The 21,465-nt window shown below is 45.9% G+C and overlaps 1 protein-coding gene across 2 annotated transcripts in view; it reads left to right on the forward strand.

Moving 5' to 3' along the window:
* The first annotated feature begins 13,419 nt into the window (after positions 1-13,419).
* The window catches only part of SSBP3 (single stranded DNA binding protein 3), a 200,159-nt gene continuing 192,113 nt past the window's right edge, over positions 13,420-21,465 (forward strand). The window contains exons 1-4 of one of the 2 annotated variants that reach the window (XM_056845567.1): positions 13,420-13,514; positions 14,318-14,390; positions 14,647-14,708; positions 16,590-16,674. In XM_056845567.1, the coding sequence (XP_056701545.1) occupies positions 13,459-13,514; positions 14,318-14,390; positions 14,647-14,708; positions 16,590-16,674 (276 nt within the window). In that variant the 5' untranslated portion in view covers positions 13,420-13,458. The remainder of the gene's footprint in view (positions 13,515-14,317; positions 14,391-14,646; positions 14,709-16,589; positions 16,675-21,465) is intronic. The other variant, XM_056845568.1, reaches the window with a different exon arrangement.

Genomic DNA, 21,465 nt, shown 5'->3' on the forward strand with positions numbered 1-21,465 from the left:
CAAACTCCAACACAAACCCGTTCAGTGGGTGTTTGCACTGTTCTGTGCCAAACTGAACAGGTGATTGGTTCACAACTGTTTGCCATAGTCAGACACAGTATGGTTACTGCCCAAAAATTTTTATTTCATTTATTTAAAAACTCAGGTTAATACAATCTGGTCCCGTTTACCTGTTAATATTTAATCTGTTATTCTTCAGACTATTACTCCAACAGCTTTAATTTACATGGTTCTTCTGCCATACTGGGGGAAAGGTGGAATTAGTTTGTTGGTACCATTATCTTTTACAAGGGAAATAGAGGCCAAAAATTGAATTAATTTAGTTTCTCATCATTTTTTTACACTTTGGAATGCTCACTTCGTAGCTTCCAGAGTGACAGCACATTGAAGCCAAAACAAAAAAATAGTGTTACAGCCACTATCCACACTGCCTCTCTTGATGGTTTTGATGTGTTTTAAAAAAAAGGCTATTTGCTAAATCCGGGGAACACTGATTTTGCCAGGGTTGAAAATACTAACAGGAACATAGTTGTCTCAATACCACCACAGGCCCATTTCCAACAGTTTAGTTTTGTATATCCTCAGCAACCGTGTGGGGTAGATGAGGCTGAGAAAGAGTGACTGGCCCAAGATCACTCAATCAGCTTTATGGCAGGGTGGGGATCTGAGCCCGAGTGTCCCAGATCCTAACTTAATGTGCCTCTTCCCCATTTCTAAATCACACAAAGTCACCACACGACTCCAAAAGCCTAATGCTATGCACACCAAACCCTCCGAGTCGATTGGCACTTTCTCCCAGAGAAACAGACACAGAATTGCTTCCTAGTCTGGGTGGTTCCCAATTTTGCTTTTATAACACAGTGATGTGCATGCACCCCTCTGCCTTGCACGAGCAACAAATATTCTATACTAATCCACTGAGAGGGTCAAGCAGCCCCCACGTAAGTCATAGTGATTTTAAAAAATGCTTGGAGGTGGCATCAAGGATGCCACCAGCTGCTAAAGAAAAAAACAACAATCTTTTATTTATTTCTCATTGGCAGTACAGGAATAGAACAGAAACCAAAATTGATTAGAATTTTTTTTAAGCATGTTGCCAGTACCGCCTGATATACTGTCTATTCCATCTAATTTGTGCATTTGGGTTAAAAATGACCTCAACTTCATCACTGTAGTTTACAACAAATTATAAGGAGAGGGTATAAAACATCACAAACTGATTGACCTGGTTAAGCAGTATGGTAAAAGCCAGAAGTTTGATTAGCGTTTCCCACTTCACTGGGTCAATCTGACTCTATGGGTGGGGGTAACTGTTGTAACCATTTCACAGAGTAGAAATACCCCCCACCCTACCCCCGCACGTTACAGGAATAAAATGGAGGCACCCCAGTGGCTTGTCAAGTTGCTGCCAAGAATCCAGTTACCACCACAGGAATCTGAATCCCTATTTTGCAAGTACCCAACTCACTTGGCTCCATGTTATTCTACCCCTGGTGTTTTATAGTGGAGCTGGAGTCAGGCAGCATCTCTTTAGGGGGATTTTAAACGGAACAAGGCAGGGCAAGATCAGGTTTCAGATCGACTTGAAAAACGTCCATCATATTTAGCCGCATTTAATTAGAAGAATCTGCAGAAAGCTGGGGTCATGCCTGTAAATATCACAGCTCCACACAGACATTCCTGTCTTTCGCCTGTCATCTCTGGCCCCTCTTTCCACTTTGGGAAGCTGTTTATGTTGAAAGGGAAGGTTGGCTCCTTCCCAGCCCCATCATGTGTACGTCCACTTGGTTCTCCTCACAGTGAGCTCACAAAGCAGAATTTGGCACAGTCTTTTAATCCTTTTGGTGGAGGCTGATGTCACCAATAAGAGCTCCCTCCTCCCCACCCCCTTCACTGCAGCACCCAACCATAAAGGAAACTGGGCCCAGAGAAAGGCATCCTGTCTTGCAATACAAATACCTGGAAGCAAAGCAAACTGAATAGAGAGGAGAGAGGATTAAAAATATTGCTTCCAGATACATAGTCATCCATTTTTATTTTCTAAAAGCTTTTCTTTGCATTTAAAAAGACAGCTTTTGGGAGACGGAAAAACATGATCAGGGATCACACTGAAGGATAAGATTGGAGTGAGCTTAATTCTCTCTGCCTGCAGTTGCTGTTTGTTGTTTTCATTTTTTTTATTTGCTTGGTCATGATATTGATTGGCATTTCCAGGACAGGGAGGGGAAAGTGGTCAGTTTATGCATGTTATCAGCCGAGGGAGGGGCTCAAAAAATCTGCTCCAAACAGTTCTCTTTCTGTTGTGCTAACCCGGGGAGAACAATTAGCCCTCCCTCTAAATTGTGGTGCTACACAAACTCCATTCTTTTTCACTTTCATTCAAACATTTGGCAAAGGAACAGATTGATACAACCGATTCTACATCTCTTTCATTCCACACAGTATTGTATGTATTGTTGAAGGCTTTCACGGTCAGAGTTCATCAGTTCTTGTAGGCTATCCGGGCTGTGTGACCGTGGTCTTGGTATTTTCTTTCCTGACGTTTCGCCACAGCTGCTGGCGAAACGTCAGGAAAGAAGATACCAAGACCACGGTCACACAGTCCGGATAGCCTACAAGTATTGTATGTGTTTGCCCTTCAGCAAGACCAATCTTGGACATTTTAATGCCTTGGGCAAAAAACATTAAGGGATGCTGCACTGCCTAAACTATTTCTGCATGCAGACCTCTGGAATAGCTGCTGACAGTATATGGAAAGATTCGGCAGTTGCATCACAGATACACTGCTCTGGTCTCCCACAAAGCACAGCCTCTACATTTCTATTTTTATTTTGCCTAAAAGCAGCACCCAAGCCCATCACTTCCAAGCCTCTTGCACCAAACCAGGCTTGTTCTTCAGGCACTTTTATAACCTGCAAGGAACAAACCACAGTGGAACTGCACAAATATTGCACGTAGATGTAAATCCCAGGTTCAAGTGTCGGCAAAGGTTTTGAGGTAGCAGGATTGAGCAAAAACAAAAACATCCTGGACAACTGTTGCCAGTCACAGCTAGGATTGCCAGCAACCTGGATGGAAAGAAAATCTCCTGCCCCTAAATATTGGTTGAATGGGATGTTATTTATTAGGTGATGCTATTTACTTGTGTCATAAAAAGCTTCACCTGCCCATTTCCACATAGTATGTACATACGTAAGTGTCATTAGGTGGCAACCGACATGGCAACCACAGAAAGGGGCTTTCAAGGCAAGTGAGAAGCAAAGGCAGCCTGCCATTGCCTTCCTCTGCAGAGTCTTCCTTGGTGGTCTCCCATCCAAGTACCGACTCTGCTTAGCTTCCAAGATCTGATGAGCTGCTGCCTTCCCTCCACATATTAAGCCTCTGTTAAATGGTCAGGGCATCTTTTTCTTCTGGTTGTTGACAACCCTAGTCCCAACTGGCGGCCTTTGGCTAGATGGACCATTGCTCTGATGCTGTAAGGCAGCCTGATAGGTTATACTCTTACAAGGCTGGAGTGAAATGATCTCTAAAGAAAGGCACATGTATGAGAACAACTCGTGTTTGTAGCTGGGGCGTTTGAAAGGCAGAACCCAAGCTTTCTTTGTAAAGAAGCAGAGTCCCTGTCCTGGGTTTAGAAGTATCACATGTGTTTCCTGTTCTTTCCCCCCTGCAGCTGCGCTACAAGCAGCTAAAACAGGGAGAACATAAAAAGGGCACCATCTTGCAGCAGAATCATATTTTCATCTATGTGGAACTCCTACTTCATTCCATGATGCTCATCCTCAAGTAACCATGCAGCCTGCTAGTGCAGAGGTTAATGACTCAAGTCAAGGAAGCTGACAATAAGGCGAGCAAAAAGAGAATTTGAGGGGCGGGTGGCCAAAAACTTTAAGACAAACAGTAAGCATTTCTTCAAATGTATCAGGAGAAGGAAACCAGCCAGGGAGGTGGTTGGGACTTTGGGTGACAACAGAATAAAAGGATCGCTTAAGAAAGATGGCGAGATGGCAGAGAAATACATTCTTTGCAGATGTTTTCACTGTGGAAAAATGTAGAACATGGACCCATACCAGAGCCGCTGTTTTTAGGAAGAGTGTCTAAAACTCCGAGTCAAACTGAAGTGATGAGAGATGAATACTACTAGACAAACTGAAAACTAAGAAGTCTGCAGCAGGTCCATATGGCATCTACCCAAGGCTTAAAAAAAAAACTCAAATGTGAAACTGTTGATCGACTAGCAAATGTATGTAAATTGTCAGTAAAATCGGCTCTTGCCAGATGACTGGAAAATAGCAAATGTTGCCCCAATTTTTTAAAAAAGGGTCCAAAGGGAATCCAGGACATTACAGACCAGTTAGTCTAACATCTGTCCTGGGTAATTTTGTAGAAACGGTTATTAGAGAGAGCATTATTAGGCACACTGAGGAACAAAGTCTGCTGAGGGAAATCAGCATGGCTTCTGCAAAGGAAAGTCTTGCCTCATCAACCTCTTGGAGTTCTTTGAGCAGCTTAAGAAGCATATGGATAAGAGTAACCTGGCAGACATCATATATTTGGACTTTTGACTTGGTACCTATCTAAAGACACCTGCATAAGCCTAAAAGTCATGGAATATCCTTTGGGAACACATACAGCCAGTACGCCGACTGCAGTGGCTCCAGTTGGAGTATTGGATCAGGTTCAAGGTGCTGGTTTTGACCTTTAAAGCCTTACATGGTCTGGGACCCTTGCACCTTCGGGACCGCCTCTCCTGATACACCCCCAAAAGACATTACGTTCTATGGATAATAACTTGTCGGTGGTCCCCGGCCCTAGGAGTCTGCAGCTGTCCTCAATGAGAGACAGAGCTTTTTTGGCCCTGCCTCTGGCCTGGTGGAACTCCCTTCCTAGTAACATCAGGGCCCTGCGGGACCTTAAAGAGTTCCGCAGGGCCAGTAAGAAGAAGTTATTCCACCAGGCCTACAACTGAGGGCAGCCGTGGATGTCATCTGTGCTGCCCCCCCCATCTCCCCCTCTGCCATTCTGTTCATCTTAGGAACTTGGGGGGCTGTCTGTCTGCAGTGCTTCTCAGTGGTTGCTACTCTAATCAAGCGCCATCTGTTGTTTTATTATGGTTATGCTGTTTAACATGGGCTGTTGCCGCACTAGGTATTCCCAGCGATGTATTAAGAGTTTGAAAATGTTATAAAAAACATCGCTTTAAAAGGGTTTTTGGATGCCACGGCTAAAAAATGGTTGGAAGACGTCTTCACAGCTAAAGGGGCCAAACAAAGTGCGAACAGTGTTTTTTATAACAGTTTCAAACTCTTAATACATCGGTGGGAATACACAGAAAGTGCGAACAGTATTTTTTATAACATTTTCAAACTCTTAATACATCGCTGGGAATACAAGTGCGGTAACAGCCATGGTTTATATTTACTGATGTATATATATTATAGCTTTTGTATTATGGTTTTAATGTTGTTACCTGCCCTGAGCTTGGCTTCAGCTGGGAAGGGCAGGATAGAAGTCTAAAGTAATAAATAAATAAGTAGACAGGTTCTCTTATGGATTAAAAGTTGGTTAAAGGAGGCAGGGAGCAGAAATAAATGGATGGTTCTTGCACTGGAGGGAAGTGAGCAATGGTGTCTTACAAGGATCAGTTTTGGAACCATAGCGATTTAATTTGTTTATAAATGATTTGGAATTAGGGGCAAGCAGTATAGTAGCCAAGTTTGCAGATGATATCAAATTATTCAAGATGGTGTGAAAGCCAAGGCAGAGTACGAAAAGCTACAGGAGGATCTCTCTCTACAATGAGCAAGTGGGCCACAACATGGCTAACAAAGTTTCATGTGGGTAAGTGTAAGGTGATGCACATTGGAACAAAAAAATCATAAATTTAAATATATGCTGATAGGGTCTGAACTGGGTGAGACTGAAAGAGATCTTGCGGTTGCAGCAAAAAGCTCAATGAAATTGTCAACCCAGTGCATGACAATGGTGAAAAAGGCAAACTCCATGTTAGGAATTAATAGGAAAGGGACTGAAAATACAATGGCCAATATTGTAATGCCTTTGTATAAAGCTATGGTGCAGCCTCATTTGGAATGCTGTGTACAGTTCTGGTTACTGTATCTCAAAAAGGATATTGCAGAGGTGGAAAACATACAGAAGAGGGCAACCAAGATAATCAGGGGGTTGGAGCACCTTTCGTATGAGGAAAGGCTGGAGAGTCTGGGCCTTTTCAGTCTAGAAAAAAGATGGGTAAAGGGGAACATGGCAGAGGCTTATAAAATTATTCATGGGCTGGAGAAAGTGGGTACAGGGAGTTTTTTTCTCCCTCTTCCTAGAACTTGCAGGCACCCAATGAAGTTGTTGAGAAACAGTTTCAGGGCAGACCAAAGGGAATAATTCTTTACTCAACAAGTAATTATACCATAGAATTCACTGCTAGTGGAGATAGTGATGGCCAAGAGCTTTAAAATGGGGTTAGACGGATTAATGGAGGAGAGGTCCATCAATGGCTGCTTGCCATAGTGATTAAAGGAAGCCTCCATCTACAGAAGCAGCAAACCTCTGAATACCAATGCTGGGAGGCAGCAGCAGGGGAAGGCCTTGGCATCTTGTTTGGCCCTCCAGGGCACCTGCTTGCCCTCTCTATGAAACAATATGCTGGACTAGATGGACCACTATTCTGCCTCAGCAGTTCCTTCTTATGCTAGGTACATTATGCTAAACCCACTGACTTTGAAGGGTGTCACTGCTTAGGAGTGCACCAGCAGACTCTTTTTTTGTGGTACTCAGAGCTGATGTGAAAGATCGAAATATCAGAATGAAGGGATGTTGCTGAGTGGTTGTGCCTTTACTATGGAGCAAAAATAGGCATTCTGAAATAAGATAATACAACAGACATACAGCATTCCTCAAAACCTTACTCAGGTCTTAAGAGCACTACAGAAAAGGATGGTTACCACAGTGATGGCAGGACCAGTCTCAAGAGAAGGCAGAAAAGATGCAAAATGTTCAAGAAGATACCTTTTGTTGGGCTAACCATTTTGGAAGGGTGGAAGAATTTGAATGGCCCCAATGTGCTAGAACTGAGCATAACACATCACATCCCTTACGTTTAGGTCAGTTTCGAAAGACTAACTGTGCCATCCTACTCTTCTTCTGAGCCTATTGAGATCAATGGGCTTAGCTTAGGATGGCACTGTAATAGAAACACACAAACTAAGATTTAACACTGGCGACTTAACATCTGATTAAAATGTGTTCCTTATGGAAAATACCTGTTTGTTTGGATTTTGTACTCTGGAAACTCTCCAAAGGAAAGGATTCTGGGACCAGGGAGCAGTTCCTATGAAAGCAACTTTTCAATATGAGGGGACATAAACCTGCACCTCAACATGCAGAAGGGTGGTCTACTTTAATTTCAGGGTGCTTTAAAGCTCCAGAGCTCTATGATTCTTCTTGCGCTCATAAGCCTTTCAGCAACCGCCGTTGCCACCAGCTCAGCATAGGCCAAGGGCAGGCTACCTCCTAGCACACATCATGCCAAACAGTGATATGTCTGACTCTTTTGCTTGGTGTTCAAGTTGTCTGCCCAAGGCACTGCTCCCAGTGCATCCAACCAAACACAACCCTTGTCTCCTCACTCATAGTGGGCACACTAACATTTTCACAGGTAGGCACAGTCAGGGTTTTGGCACCTGGGCCAAAAAGGTTCCCTATCCCTGCTTCAAACCAAAGTCCACACAAAACCAGAACCATTTATTTGTGTCACCTCTGTCATGTACAGCTTGGCTAGACCCTTCCCTGCTCAATTCCAGCTTTATTCCGTACCAGTGCCATTTCTCTACGAATGACCTTCAGGAAGGAGTTTAGTACCAAATGATGACCAGTTTTTATTAGGGTTGTAAAAAAAAAAAAAAGGTAAATTTCGGGTTTATTGGGCCCGATTTTTTTGGTAAACCCAAAATAAGCCGAATACCCATACCAGTAAATATTAGTATTCAGCTTATTTCTGGGTTTACCAAAAACATTTGGGCCCATTATAGTCTATGGGGGGAATTCAAAGCTCCTGAGGGGGCATTTTTGAAGGTAGAGTCCCCAGATTTTCAGGGTAGCTTCAAGGGACTCTCCTTGCATGAACCCCAAAGTTTGGTGAAGATTGGGTCAGGGGTTCCAATTTTATGTGGTCCGGGTCATCCCCCCTCCATAAAATGCATGGTTACGTTTACAACGTTTTCCTATGGGGAATGGGATGAGCTCCAAAAGACTCACATCCATGAAGCTCAGCCCAAGAGACAGCCCAGGCTACTCCACCGCCTCCTGCTGCTGGGAAGGGTCAACAATAGGAGGAGGGACAGCCTGAGCAGCAAACCCCCGCCCAGTGCCAGCACCTGCAGTCATCTGTGTGGGTGGGGCAGCTCCAGAGGCCCCCTTGACAAAGAGAGTCCTGCGTGGATTCTTCATTGCACCACTCCAGCCAGAGGCTGGTCTCTGCGCAGGTTGGGGGAGAGCCACAGCTCTCCCCCCTCCGTCTTCTCCTTCACTTTGCCCCTGGGGCCCTTCTGAGCTACACCCCTGCCACTAATTGTTCCCCTTGGCCGAACTCTGGCAATCTATAAAGCAGGGAAATTAAGGCCCCAGCTACTTTTTCTGTACTATGATCAGTCCCTGCCCTGAAAACATTTTATGAACCCTCCCCCAAGAAAACTAAGGTCTTGTTTGGAAAAAAAAAGGGGGGGGGCTAACCTAACCTTGAGTTAATACTTTATTTTTTTAAACATCTGCCTGGTTATGAGTTCCTGGGCTAGACCTAGGGTTGCCAGGCCCTTCTTTGCCACTGGCGGAAGGTTTTTGGGGCGGAGCCTGAGGAGGGCGGGGTTTGGGGAGGGGAGGGGCTTCAGTGCCATAGAGTCCATTTGCCAATGCAGCCATTTTCCTCAGGGGAACTGATCTCTATCGCCTGGAGATCAGTTGTAATAGCAGGAGATCTCCAACTATTACCTGGAGGTTGGCAACCCTATCCCTAACCGTGGAACTGTAACTCTAACCTCAGCTGGCCTCAATAGAGCCAGGAGAGCCTACCAATTAATTTTTAAGCTATTTATTTAAGTATTTGAAAACTGATGTCCTTCGCTCTTTTTAAGGCCTAACAGAAGCCTAATTGGTAAGAAACTACAGTCTTACTGCTATGGTTTAAATTTGAGGAAAAAGTAACCCAACACATTCATAATGGGCACTTATTAAAGCCAGTGGTTTCTCTAAAATGGCTGAACAACAAACCTTCCAAGAGAGTGTGCTAGACTCAATAAACCCACCAAAACCTTATGCAGACTAGAGAACACAAGAAGATACCAAACTGCCACAAAAAAACTCTCTTTAAAGGCAACAATGAGAATGATGACAATAACAAAGCAGGTCCTTCCCCCAATCAATCAAATCACCCCCTTCTTTCAGGTGAAAGCCAGCAATGAGGTAGAGAAACCCCCAAAATTCAAACAGTGGAACTGTAAAACAGCAAGCAGTAGAGAAATGGAAGAAGCCCCCCCTCCAAAACAATCAAATCACCCCCTCCCTCCTGCTGCCCTGGAAACCAGGCAGGGGGCAGGATAACAAAGAAAGGAGATAGCTCTCCTTTAAACACAACAAGGGCCACAAAACGGAGACTCTGCAGAAGGTGAATAGCCAAAACCTGAGTAATTTTTCAAGAATCACCTATTTGGCTTCAGGCAGATTCCCGGGTTTCAGCATTCGATCAACCCAAAACCCAAATATTACTGAAACGGCTAATTTTGGGTTTATTTTCGACTCAGGTATATCGATATGCACAACCCTAGTATTTATTTATCTTTATTTAGAACCAACATTTGAACACATGAAGCTGCTTTAAACTGAACCAGACCCCACTTGGTCCATCAAAATCAGTATTGTCTACTCTGACCGGCAGCGGCTCTCCAGGGTCTCAGGCTGAGGTCTTTCACATCACCTACTTGCCTCGTCCCTTTAACTGGAGATGCCGGGGATTGAATCTGGGATCTTCTGCATGCAAAGCAGATGCTCTACCACTGAGCCACAGCCCTCTCCTCAATGAGGACACAAAGTGGCTTATATCATTCTCCTTTTCCATTTTATTTTTATAGTGACCCAGTCAGGTGACTATAAATCTGAAGAAGCGAGCTGTGGCTCACGAAAGCTCATACCCTGCCAGAAATTTTGTTAGTCTTTAAGGTGCTACAGGCCCCTTGCTCTTTCTACTGCCAGTCAAGTTTGGTGGTCTGACCGTATGGGATTGGCCCAATGTCACCAGCAAGCTTCCATGGCAGAGTGGGGATTTGAACCTGGGTCTCCCAGATCCTGTTCTGGCACTCAACACTGGCTCTCAATATGAATAATAAATATGTCCATTATCTTCACCATCTGCTTCATGTCGCCGGTAAAGTGGCCTTAATCCACAGAAGTTTGCACTGCCCTTTTTGATAGTTATGAAGAGCCTTGTCTCCACCAAGCCAACCTATACAGCAATGCCGCTACTTTATTCCCCACTACCAAGTTTAATTTTGGGAAGGGAAAAGGTGGCAAACAGTTGTATTGTTTATAGGGATGAACTCATCCCAAGGTGTGTGTGTTTTAAAAACAATACAGGCACTGAACATGCAACTAAGAAGAAATACTGGCCTTCAGGTCTGTATTTGAATGTTCTCCATCCACACCCTGTATCTCAAAGGTCACCCCCTCCTAAACTAGCCTCTAAACTAATAATGCTCCAACTAAATGACAGGAAAGCAAGGGGGAGTCCCTTGTTTTTAACCAAAGGAGTGGGAGAGTGCTGTAAGGAAATTCAACCCCAACCACTCCAACAAACTAATTGAATTATTGCTGGCTCACACATAGCCTATGCTACAAATATGGCTGGAAACACTTTTGAAAAATTCAATAGAGATGGCCTTTTCCCTTCTATGTATTCCATACCTCCTACGGCTGGGGGGGTGGGGTCTTATTTAAAACTTGCGAGTTTCCACAGCAGACTAACTGCTCTGCAGCCCTCTTTGAACGTTACCTTCCCAGGAAGCTTCAGTAACCCCGCATAGCACAGATTAAATCAAGGCGAGTACAAAGCTCCGGGTTGTATCATTTTCCTGGGAGTTTTTTTTTGGGGGGTGGGGGGAGAGAGAGAAAGGACGAAAAGGATATTACTCCCAAAATGCACAGGAGACTCCTCTCTACAGATGCATACAGGACTTTTGCTGCACGCTGAAGACCGCGCTTCCCCGCCCGCCTTTTAAATATGCACCTTTGAATATCGCCGAACTTTAATAGGCGTGTGCGCGCTTGTAGTTTATATTAACTCTGGGGTTGAGTTTTCCTTCTTCCACTGTTTTTTTCTCCAGGACACTGACCTAGCCTTTAATTGTTTTGTGATAGGCATGTAAGGGGGAGGGGCGGTACTTGTTTATTGGAACAGCACAGTAAAAAAAAAACCAACCCAGGCGAACAGTTTCTAGTCCCCCCTAAGGATGTATCCAAACAGGCAGCCAATCAGCACTCACACAGCTTTTTTTCCAGCTTGCCTTTTTTAAAGGGACAGTAGCAAACGGGTTACAGCACATTTAAAGAGAAAAGCACCAATAGGCTTTTTATTTTAAACCGGGGGGGGGGGATCATTCCAGGAGCTCAAGCGATTTTAACTTTAGGCTTCAGGAAAGACATGAGCCGCAAATGTCGGTCTTTAACTATTTAACAGGGATGGGGAGGTGGGGAGTTATTGTTGCTCGAAGGAAACGAGGCACTTTTCGTGGGTCACGCACGGCGCTGTTCAGTTTCATCTCTGGGTTTGTATAGTTTAAAGCCGGTGTTTTGGGAAGGGCTCCTATACATTGGTTCTTGTAGGTTATCCGGGCTGTGTAACCGTGGTCTTGGAATTACACAGCCCGGATAACCTACAAGAACCAATGAACTCTGACCGTGAAAGCCTTCGGCTCCTATACAGTTTACCCTTTTCTTTTTAAGGAAAAACTGCCTCAAAACCCCCATCTCTTGTATTTTTCTCCCCTGGCCGTTTGCATAGGTCCTCGTGTTATGGGGATGCGAACACAAGGAAACATTTATTCTCAACGACTTTAGCAAAACCACCAACACCACCCACTCCAACTTCTCTAAAGCGGGGAGGAGGCCTTGTGCCCCCCTCCCCTTCAAGGTGAAGCCAAAATAGCCTCAAGGGGACGAAGTGAGCAGCGTGGTGAGAGGGATGGAGAATTCAGAGGACCAAGAAGAGGTCTTACAGCGTGATCTTAAATGGTGTTTCCTTGGACGTAAGCCCCTCTGAACCCAGTCAGCATTACTTCCTCGTAACGTGTGTTTAGGATTAGGCTGGGAAAGTTGAGCCGTGACCCAGCTACCAAAGAGGCCCAAATTTAAGCCGACCCGCTGCCAAAGGTCAGATCCCTCCGCACCACGGTGATGCTTCGGCTGAAACCCGAGGGGCACCCCTACTCGGGAGTAAGCCCCTCCTCGAGTCGAATAGGACCGGCTTTTAAGTAAGCCACTCGCCCGGCAGGCGTGCCTTCAAAATACGTAGGCAAATCCTCCTCTGGAACTTGTACTCCGCAACGCTGCGATCCTGAGGCTATGGCCAAACGCGGGTGTGTTGTGCACTCTTCGGAGGCTCGCAGCAGGTGAGCTCGGGGGCAGGTGAGGCGCCCACGGGGAACCGAGGCGGCGGACCCGAAAGAGGACCGCGAGGATGCGGCCGGGAAGAGGAGAGGCGCGGAGGGAGAACAGGCAGGGGTAGGCACGGGCGGGACGCCGGCCCCCAGAAACTGCACGCGAGCGTATCGTGGGGACGGGACCCCCAGCCGCGCTGGAGAACCGGGAGGAGGTGCGGGAGGCGGCGGGGTCGAGGGGAGGGTACCTGGCCGGAGCAGGGCGCCGGGCGAGCAAGAAAGCGAGCGTCCCAGCTCTGCCCCAGGCGGCGGGAGGTGGAGCTCCCGTCTCGGGGAGGCGAGCCGGGCCCTTTAGGAAGCCGCCGGAGCGGCCGCCCTCGCCTCCGCCGCGGCGCGGCCCCCTCTCCCTCGGCGCCACCTTAAGGGAGCTGCTGGGGGGCGGGGCCGGCCGCCGATTGGCCGGGGGATGTATCCATTGTGGAACGTTGACGCCCGCCGCGTTCCTTCCCCTAGTGTAGCCACGTTCGGTTGAGCCGGGGGCAGCCGCGGCGGCGGCAGGAGCAGCTGGGAGCGGAGCCGGAGCCGAGGCGAGGGGCAGGGCGATGGGGTCGCGGCCGGGGCTTTGACAGCTGCGACCAGTGCGGCTCGGGGGCAGCGGTGGCAGCAGCAGCAGCAGCGGGCGGCGGCGGCAGAGCCTGGGCGAGCCGCGGCTGGGCGAAGGAGCGGGGCTCGGGAGCGCGTCGGAGCCGTGCAGGCAGCAGCAGCAGCAGCAGCTCCGCTCGTCGCCTCGTCCTCGCTGCGGACCATGTTCGCCAAAGGCAAAGGCTCGGCGGTGCCCTCGGACGGGCAGGCTCGGGAAAAGTAAGCGCCGGGGCGGCGGAGGGGGACCCCGGGGAGATGAGCGCGGCTTCCTCCGGCAGGCGTCCTCTCCCCCCCCCCCCGCGTCCCCTTCATTGTCTTGGGGGGACTCGGGAGGCTGCGATCTGGGGCTGGGCGGCGGGGGGGGGAAGGGAGCAGAGCCCCCCTCGAGCAGGCTGCTGGGGAGCGGGGCTCCACGCGAAGGTGGAGGGAAGCATGGAAGCCCGCATCATGTCCTTTTGTCTGGAGCGCCTGTCCGTCGGTGCGAGCAGAAGGGGCGAAGGGCTTTGTCCGGGCAACGGGTAACCGCCTTCGTAGTCTTCCTCACCTCGACAGCCTTCAAGTTTGGGAGGGGGGGCACGGAAGCGTGGGCAACAGAGGGGTTTTTTGGGGGGGGGGAGGGCAGCTCCCTTCCAGGCGCCGTGCATCCCCGACCCAGCCAGGCACCGTTAGGGGAAGCCCCTTGCGGCAGCCAGGGCTCCTTGGGTTGCAGGAGGCTTGGGTGCGTGGCCGGGGATGCTGGTGGCCGCGCCGGCCGCGGTGCCTGCAGAAGTTGGTTGGGTTTCCTGCGCCCAACTAGGAGCAACTTCTCTCCGAGGTGGGATGGGGGCGTGGGGGGCGAGGGCTGGCTTCGCTCCGGGCCCAGACAGGAAGGAAGCCAGAGTTCCCGGCTTCCTGGGGTTGAACCGGGTTGGTCCCCTCGCTCGAGGGGGGCTCGGTGTGGAAGGGGGGACAATTCCACCAAGTCCTGCTCCAGGCAGCGGCGGCGGCTTTCTTCCTCCCACTCTTCTTCTGCCCTTTTGCAGGTTAGCTTTGTATGTCTACGAGTACTTGCTGCATGTAGGAGCACAGAAATCAGCACAGACCTTTTTATCAGAGGTGAGTGACTCTTGTTTACTTTTGACCCCTTTCCCCTCACCCCCCCCCCTTGAGATAGCCTTTGTTTTCAGAAGCAGGCTCCCTGGTCTCCATTTTGAATTTTTTATCACCTTTTGCCATTTATTGCTAGTTGGCCTCCCAGCCGCCTTGGGGACAGGGGAGGTGAGCGGTGGAGGGGGCGGGGGGGGGCAGAAACATCTTCCCTCCCCCCACTTGGTATTGCCCCTAACCTATTGGCATGCTTTGCTGTTTGCAGATCCGATGGGAAAAAAACATCACGCTAGGAGAACCTCCAGGGTTTTTACATTCATGGTGGTGGTAAGAGCATGCTGCTTATTTCTCTTCCCCAAAATAGAAACTTCACTGCTTAACTGTCTGTAAGTGGGAAAGAATGTCCTAGGCAAAAGTTTTGGCTTGATCTTATGTTTCTATGTTGAGAAATAGATACAGTTGCAGTCTCGTCATCCTAGGTAGTATTTAGTTGGCGTGGAGGGAAGGAGGGAAATGTCTTGAAATGAAATGTTTTGGAGCTGAGCCTATGTTGTCCAGAGTAAATGCTTCTCGTTCTCTTCTTACCATCCTATACAAAGGCACAAGGTTGTCCTTAGTTCCTTGAAGATGGTAGTGCAGGGTGGCTTTAGCCCTAAGGAGGGTCAACAAGGGGTGGATGAGAGTGGCTCATGGGGTGCTGCTGATAGGTGTAAACTGCACCCCCCCCCAAGTAGGCTGTTGTCAGGAAAAGGTAGGAATTTGTGGCAGCCTGGAGGAAGAGTTGTACACTTTTGTATTTTGTAGAATTTTCCTGGGTTATTAAAAAATCCCATTTTGGGAAGATAATTATTAATCTTTTGAATGGATTTCTGGGTTCACTTAAAGTTTGAAAGTGCAGCTGGTTGTTTTTCTTAAGCTCACACGCTTTTAGGATTGGAAAGTTGATAATAGACGACAGGAGTGTTTCTTATAATCTGGCCCTGAACATGTTTCTTGAAAGTAAATCCCATTGATTTAAAGAAGAGTTACTTTTGGGTTCCATTGATAGTGTGCCAGTGTAGTTCGATACAGTACAGGATGCTTTCAGCATGAAATACCTGATATCAGGCTTGGTTTGAAAGATCAAGTGTGCTGAGGTGGAGAGCGGAGGAACACATGTTGCTTAAGCAGGTAGTACCATTTGCTGTTTGGGTAATAGTTAACTGAGTAAGAAGAGGTTGGCGATTAAACTGAACCGAGAGAGCTTCTTTGTTCTGAGAAGGAAAGTTCGTGAAGTTTTTGCTGTTGAGTCTGTAGTTTGCTACAGACTTTTAGAGGAAAATGCAACTTACAAGTAACGTTAACGCTGTTTGAATTGTTACTCGTCTTTAACATATTTACAGCTCCTGCATATGCCATGTATATCAAATACTCTCCCCCTGTCATTTCTGACACTCTAACTCCCCTCTAAATTATCTTACTTATTAATGGGAAGGTTGAATCAGTATTTAACTCAGAGTTCAGAGTAATGAGAGCTATTTACATGGTGGGTGTACCATGAATTTGGATATTGTGAACTTAAGTAATGGTGACGCTTATATATTTGTAATGGCCAAGGCTGAGGATGAAATCAATGTTGTATTGACAACTTGGCATTTCATGTCAGAAATGGCTCTGATGGATTGTGCTCTGGTTTAGAAGACAGGACCAAGTATGGAGGGGATGTGTTCAGGTTTGAGAGAGCAACACAACAGCTTCAGTCAGACACATTTTGTGACAATGAGGGTGAATAAAAGCACAATTGTATGCACAGTAGTGTCTCGGGAATCCAAACATGAGGTTCTGTTTGACAACAAAGATAAAATATGGTAGAATTTTAACATGAGGAACATCTTCTAATGACCAAGGGCAAAGATCTTTCTCTCTCTTTTTAGAAAAAGATGAGTGTTGAGTGGCTTTGAAAGTATTAGTTATTAGACACACTAAACAGTGTGTAAAGCATACTCAATGCCTGTAACTTCCATGTTTTTCTATCTTTAGCTGTGTGTAGGGGGGTTCCTCTTACAGAACATGTTTAATGCTCCTCAGCTAACAATTGAATAAGGCAAAGGAGTGTTGCTTGTTATTGAATTGTTGGAATGGTTAGAGTGTTTGTATTAAGCCTATTGTACATTCACTGTATGTTGTACAAATAATAGTTATTGGCTTCTCTCTCCTTTTACTATACAGTGTATTTTGGGACCTTTACTGTGCAGCTCCTGAAAGGCGAGATACTTGTGAACACTCAAGTGAAGCAAAAGCCTTTCATGATTATGTGAGTAACAAATTTTTAATCCTCTCGCCCTAAATTTCAACTGCTACAACACACCAAAGCAAATGGAGTTAGATAGGGGGAAGAATGGTGTTATCACGGCCATCCAGATTTGGCTGAGTAGTATTGCATGAAGTCACAGCTATGGCATTGTGGTTCAGACGTTTACCTTGAGTACTAGAAGGCAGCGCGTGTTGGTCCGGTTACGTGGTTGTGCATCCTCCTGCTGGTTCATAGTGAGGAAAATGAAGGTGACGAAGTGGTGATACTTATGGTGTTGAAATCTCATTTGCAAACTTTCTGGCATGGGTAAATAGCTGTATTTGAATGTTTAATCATCTATTTTTCCCCCCAAAGGAGAGTGTAATCTAAAAGCTCTTTAAGACCTGCTTGTACTTAAGAGGCAGAAGGTTGCTTGAGAGAGAGAGAGAGAATCGAAGGTTGCTTGAGAGAGACAGAGACAAATAGCCTTGGTTCAAAATATCAGTATAAAGGTTTTTTAATTTTTCTTCATTCATCTTGTCTTTTCTTTCATTTTGATGGGGAAAGCACTGCAAAATGGTTTGTAGAGGATCTTGGGTGTTGCGTCCAGTGTTTTACTTCAGGTGCACAAATCTTGCATTTCTCTTTGCGATCTAAAACAGTAAATGATTTATTCTCCAAATTAACACTTGGGGCCCTGAGGTTACACAGCAGGTACGTGGTACAAGCATCAGGAGTTTGCTTTTTTAGACAGAACAAAATGTTTTCAGAATAACCACAGAACTACAGATCCCAAGGAGGATTATGCTAGAAGATTTTTCATTGACCCTATCCTGTTAGAGGGGACATTGCCCCGAGCTAATTCTGCTCTACAGTTCTGGATAAACTTTGACTTGTCGGCTGCTTTGATATATAAATTCTGGCTTACCTGTGATGGCATAGAGCCGATTCCCAGGAGCAGGTAGATTTTAGGAGGTATAGTGTTCTGATGACATACTTCATGGCTGCTTAAAGTAAGGTTTGCTGGTAAGGAATTCTGTCTCACCAGTGCCCCTTGGATTGACTTTGTCTTCCAGTGCCCAAGCATACTGCAGAAATTGTAACAAAAACTGGATTACAGTGGATGAAAAGTGAGTTGCTGGTTCTTCTACAAATTACTATTGGATTGAGCCTCAAAATAGCATGCAGGATAGAAATTGAGATATTAGGAGTTGGGCATGAGTTGGGCTGCCTGGTTCAAAGCACATTTGCTTGGAAGGAAGTCCTAGTCAATTCAGTAAATCTTAGGCCATATTCATAAATTACAAATACCGTGGGAACTACTGTACCTCCTTTGCTCTGGCTTCAGGCCTCTCCAATAGCATCTGTCAGGAGGAACCACATTGGTTGCTTGCTTGAATTATGCGGTTTTTCCCCACGTTGACACTTCTACCACTCACTGAAAGAGTAATCATTTAGTGGAAGGAGCTGCATCACTTGCCCAACTCCCATGGCTTTTTGTTAGCAGGAGTAGTGTAAGACTTGGCAAGAGGATGGTGGCTTCACAGCTGCTCGAGTAGCATGTGAATTGGTTGTTGCTTCTGAGCAAGCATACTTAGGATCCCGACCGTGGGGGCTGTAGTTCTCAACCCTTAGTCCCTGAGGCAGTAAAATGTTCTCTTGTAATATGGTTTCCTAGTGTTCCAAAACATGGAAGGATCCATGAAACGTGTGTGGCCGTTCAGTGTTTATGGTGGTTGTGTTAAATCCTTCTGAGATGTGAAATTTTCTTTATAAAGTAAATTCTTCCATTATAACTAACTGGAGTTGAATTTTATCCCCTGCTGATGCCACTGCATCCAGAATCTGGGACCGTATTTTCCCAGAAAGTTGGCAGAGGGTCAGGCATTGATCTGATTTTGTATTTTCAGTGTGATCCTGTCCCTAAGGAGATTCTTTTACCCTTGGTGGACAGACTTGTAAGTTACTTTTCTGACTTGTGGACGTAAACACTCGCTTTTACAGCGAAGTGTATGCTGTTACTCCATTTGTTAGCAGGAAGCTTCACAGCTGAAAAAAGGGACTGTAGCACTCAGATTTAAGTGCAAGTTGTTGTTTGCTCCTACGTATGGGTCTGCTTTTGTTCCTTTGCAAGTGTGCTTTGGTTTTCAACCTATGTTCTCCATAGAACTCATGGGTAGCGTTTGTCTTATAGAGGAGAAAGTAAGTGCCAGGGGTGAGAGGCAGGGTTTTGACCCAACCCGAATAATGTCCTTAAGGACTAGTGTTTTCTCTCCACAGTGAATGGCTGCCATTCACTTGAATGGGAAGGCAATCTGCTGCTTTCAGGAATATTGTTTGAGTGGGAACAGAATGTGGCTTCACTCCTGATTCTGGTCCTTCCCCTATCAGAATAGCATGAGTTTGCGTTCTGCTATGGCACTTCTGGCTTGGCTTAATTCCAAGGCAGAAAAGACTTACGTTGAAGAGGCTGGGTTATGCCACAGTGAGGAGCCTCCACCCCCTGTACTCTCTTCCTCTGCTTGCTCCTAATTGGCAGCTCTCAAATAGTATTGCCACTGAGGAGATGGCAGCAAGGAGATGGCAGCAAGGGAGACTGAAACCTAGTGGGAGCAAGCCTCCCCTTGCTTCCCTCAAGCCCTGATAGTCACATGGCCCACAAATTGCTCCACTTGCATCTAGGTCCCTGCAAGTGTCAGTCTGAGGCGATTCTTGAAAGGGTATTTATGGCTTCAAAACCTGATAGCACACGCTTATGGCTTCCTCTGACAGAAGTGGGGCCAACATACCCATAGATGTGTTTAGGATTAGGGACTTCAGCTTTATACGGTATAATTAATTTCCCACTGTGTGTTGGGTATCTTCATTTTTCTTTTGTACCCTAACTGCTTCTGACTTACAGTGGCCTTTGTAAAACCTCTCAGTTTTATGTGGTGACGTGAGAGCTGGTGGAAGAGTTTGGCATAGCCTTGGTAGGGATGCAGAGCAACACATGTGTGAAGGGGCAGCTCTGGCATCCAGGATACATTCATGTTACATTAGCAGTAGCCTTGTAATAGTTTTTGAGGATTTGATGTATTTAGAGAAATTAATCTTTTTTAGCTTGGTAATAATTCTAATAATAGGCATGAGTGCATTAGATGATGCGCATAAACTTCTTTAATACATGTTGCTTTAAGCTTACAGCAAATAGACACAATCCTGATTGTGTTTTTTAAAAAATTCTCAGTGTAATACAGTTTCATAACCGCCCTAAGTACTTTACCTTTTTAGTTTTATTATGAAGACTGATAAGAAGATTTTCTGTTCACCCTGTTCCCCCCCCCCCAATTCATTATACTGTTTATTTGTAAAGGACTGTCGGCCTGAAAGTAGTTAGCAATATATAACCATGACAGTGTTATTTTATTTATATATATTCACCAGTCTTTAAAGATGGGGTTTTCCCCGTGCAGAATCAATGCTTTTTCTAACAGCCGTATGTCTTGTATTTTCATTAATGAGACCAGGAAGCAATCGAGTTATAGTATGTTATATGACTGTATTGTGTGTGGATAGAAGTTTGTTTTTTTGAAACACGGTACATGGTTCATAATTGCTAAGCGCATACTGATAAAATGCAGATGTCTTAGCTCTGACCCACTGTGAAGTTGTGTGTGTGTGTTTTGAGTACAGTTCTGCTGCCAAGGGAGGTGTTGCTGCCTGATCTTTCCATATGTATCTTGATGTGACGAAAATACAATTTGTATAGGAGGGTGTGTTGGGTGGTGGAGGAACGAGGCTTCGTTATACTGAGGCTATTAAAGAACATCGGACTAAATATAGAGCCTTCCCACTTTTCCTGATATTTAACTTGCTTTCCCTGCACAGAATGCCTAGTGCTGAAGTTGGACCAAGTGTCAAACAGAGGAACACTTTACATAAAAATCTTACTAAGCGGAGCCTGGGCTTAAAGAGCAATTGTTGTTGGCCTGACATAGGAGAGGGATCTGTTTGCTCTTGCTTTCCTTCTATCTAAGGGCCCCAGTGGAGGCTGGTGGTCGAAGATCCCCCTGCATGTAGTTTAAATGGTCAGCCTTCTGAACTGCTGATGAATGAACGGTGACTCATTCAGAAAAGGCTCCCAACCAGACCCGAGGAAAGTTGGCTGTGTGATTTGGAATGACACAGTGTGGAGACTTAAATGGAGACTCCAGGAGGACCATGCAGGATTGTGAGAACATGTTAATGGCCACTGCTGTTTACAGTCTAAAAAAGATTTTTCACTTGGAGACCTACGCAAATTGTGATCAGAGTGGACAGATGACTAATGTGGCAGATGGGGTAAAAATAAACTGCTATTACGTGTTGCCAGAATGATTGGTAAAAAATCTTGTTTGAGTTTTTACTAGCTCTTGGGTGACTTCTCTGATTTAAAGATATGGATTATATGCATTTGTGAATTCCTTTTTTCTTGATAACGATAAAGATTAGAGTCAGGGTGTTTTCTTTACTTTGTGAAAATATTAACATTGAAAGTGCCTGGCCCATGGTGTATGAAAGACAGACACTGACATTCTGTTCATGGTGAGTGCATTTAAAACCTGGCACTGTTTCCTTTGCATGCTCCTTTCCCATTGTTTGTGGTTGAGGTGTGGCTACTTGGACGTGTAAGAAGCAAATCTCTCCAGATCAGTAGGCTGGGGGGAGTACTTGCTTCAAAGAATGGGCAACCAGGTTACATTAGCAGCCCATGAGGCAGTATTTCCATTTCATTTTCCGATACAGTTATACGATAAATGGAAGCAGCAGGAGTGGCAAGGAGATTTCCCA

The sequence above is a fragment of the Euleptes europaea genome, chromosome 2, assembly GCF_029931775.1.
Source record: "Euleptes europaea isolate rEulEur1 chromosome 2, rEulEur1.hap1, whole genome shotgun sequence".
NCBI lineage: Eukaryota > Metazoa > Chordata > Lepidosauria > Squamata > Sphaerodactylidae > Euleptes > Euleptes europaea.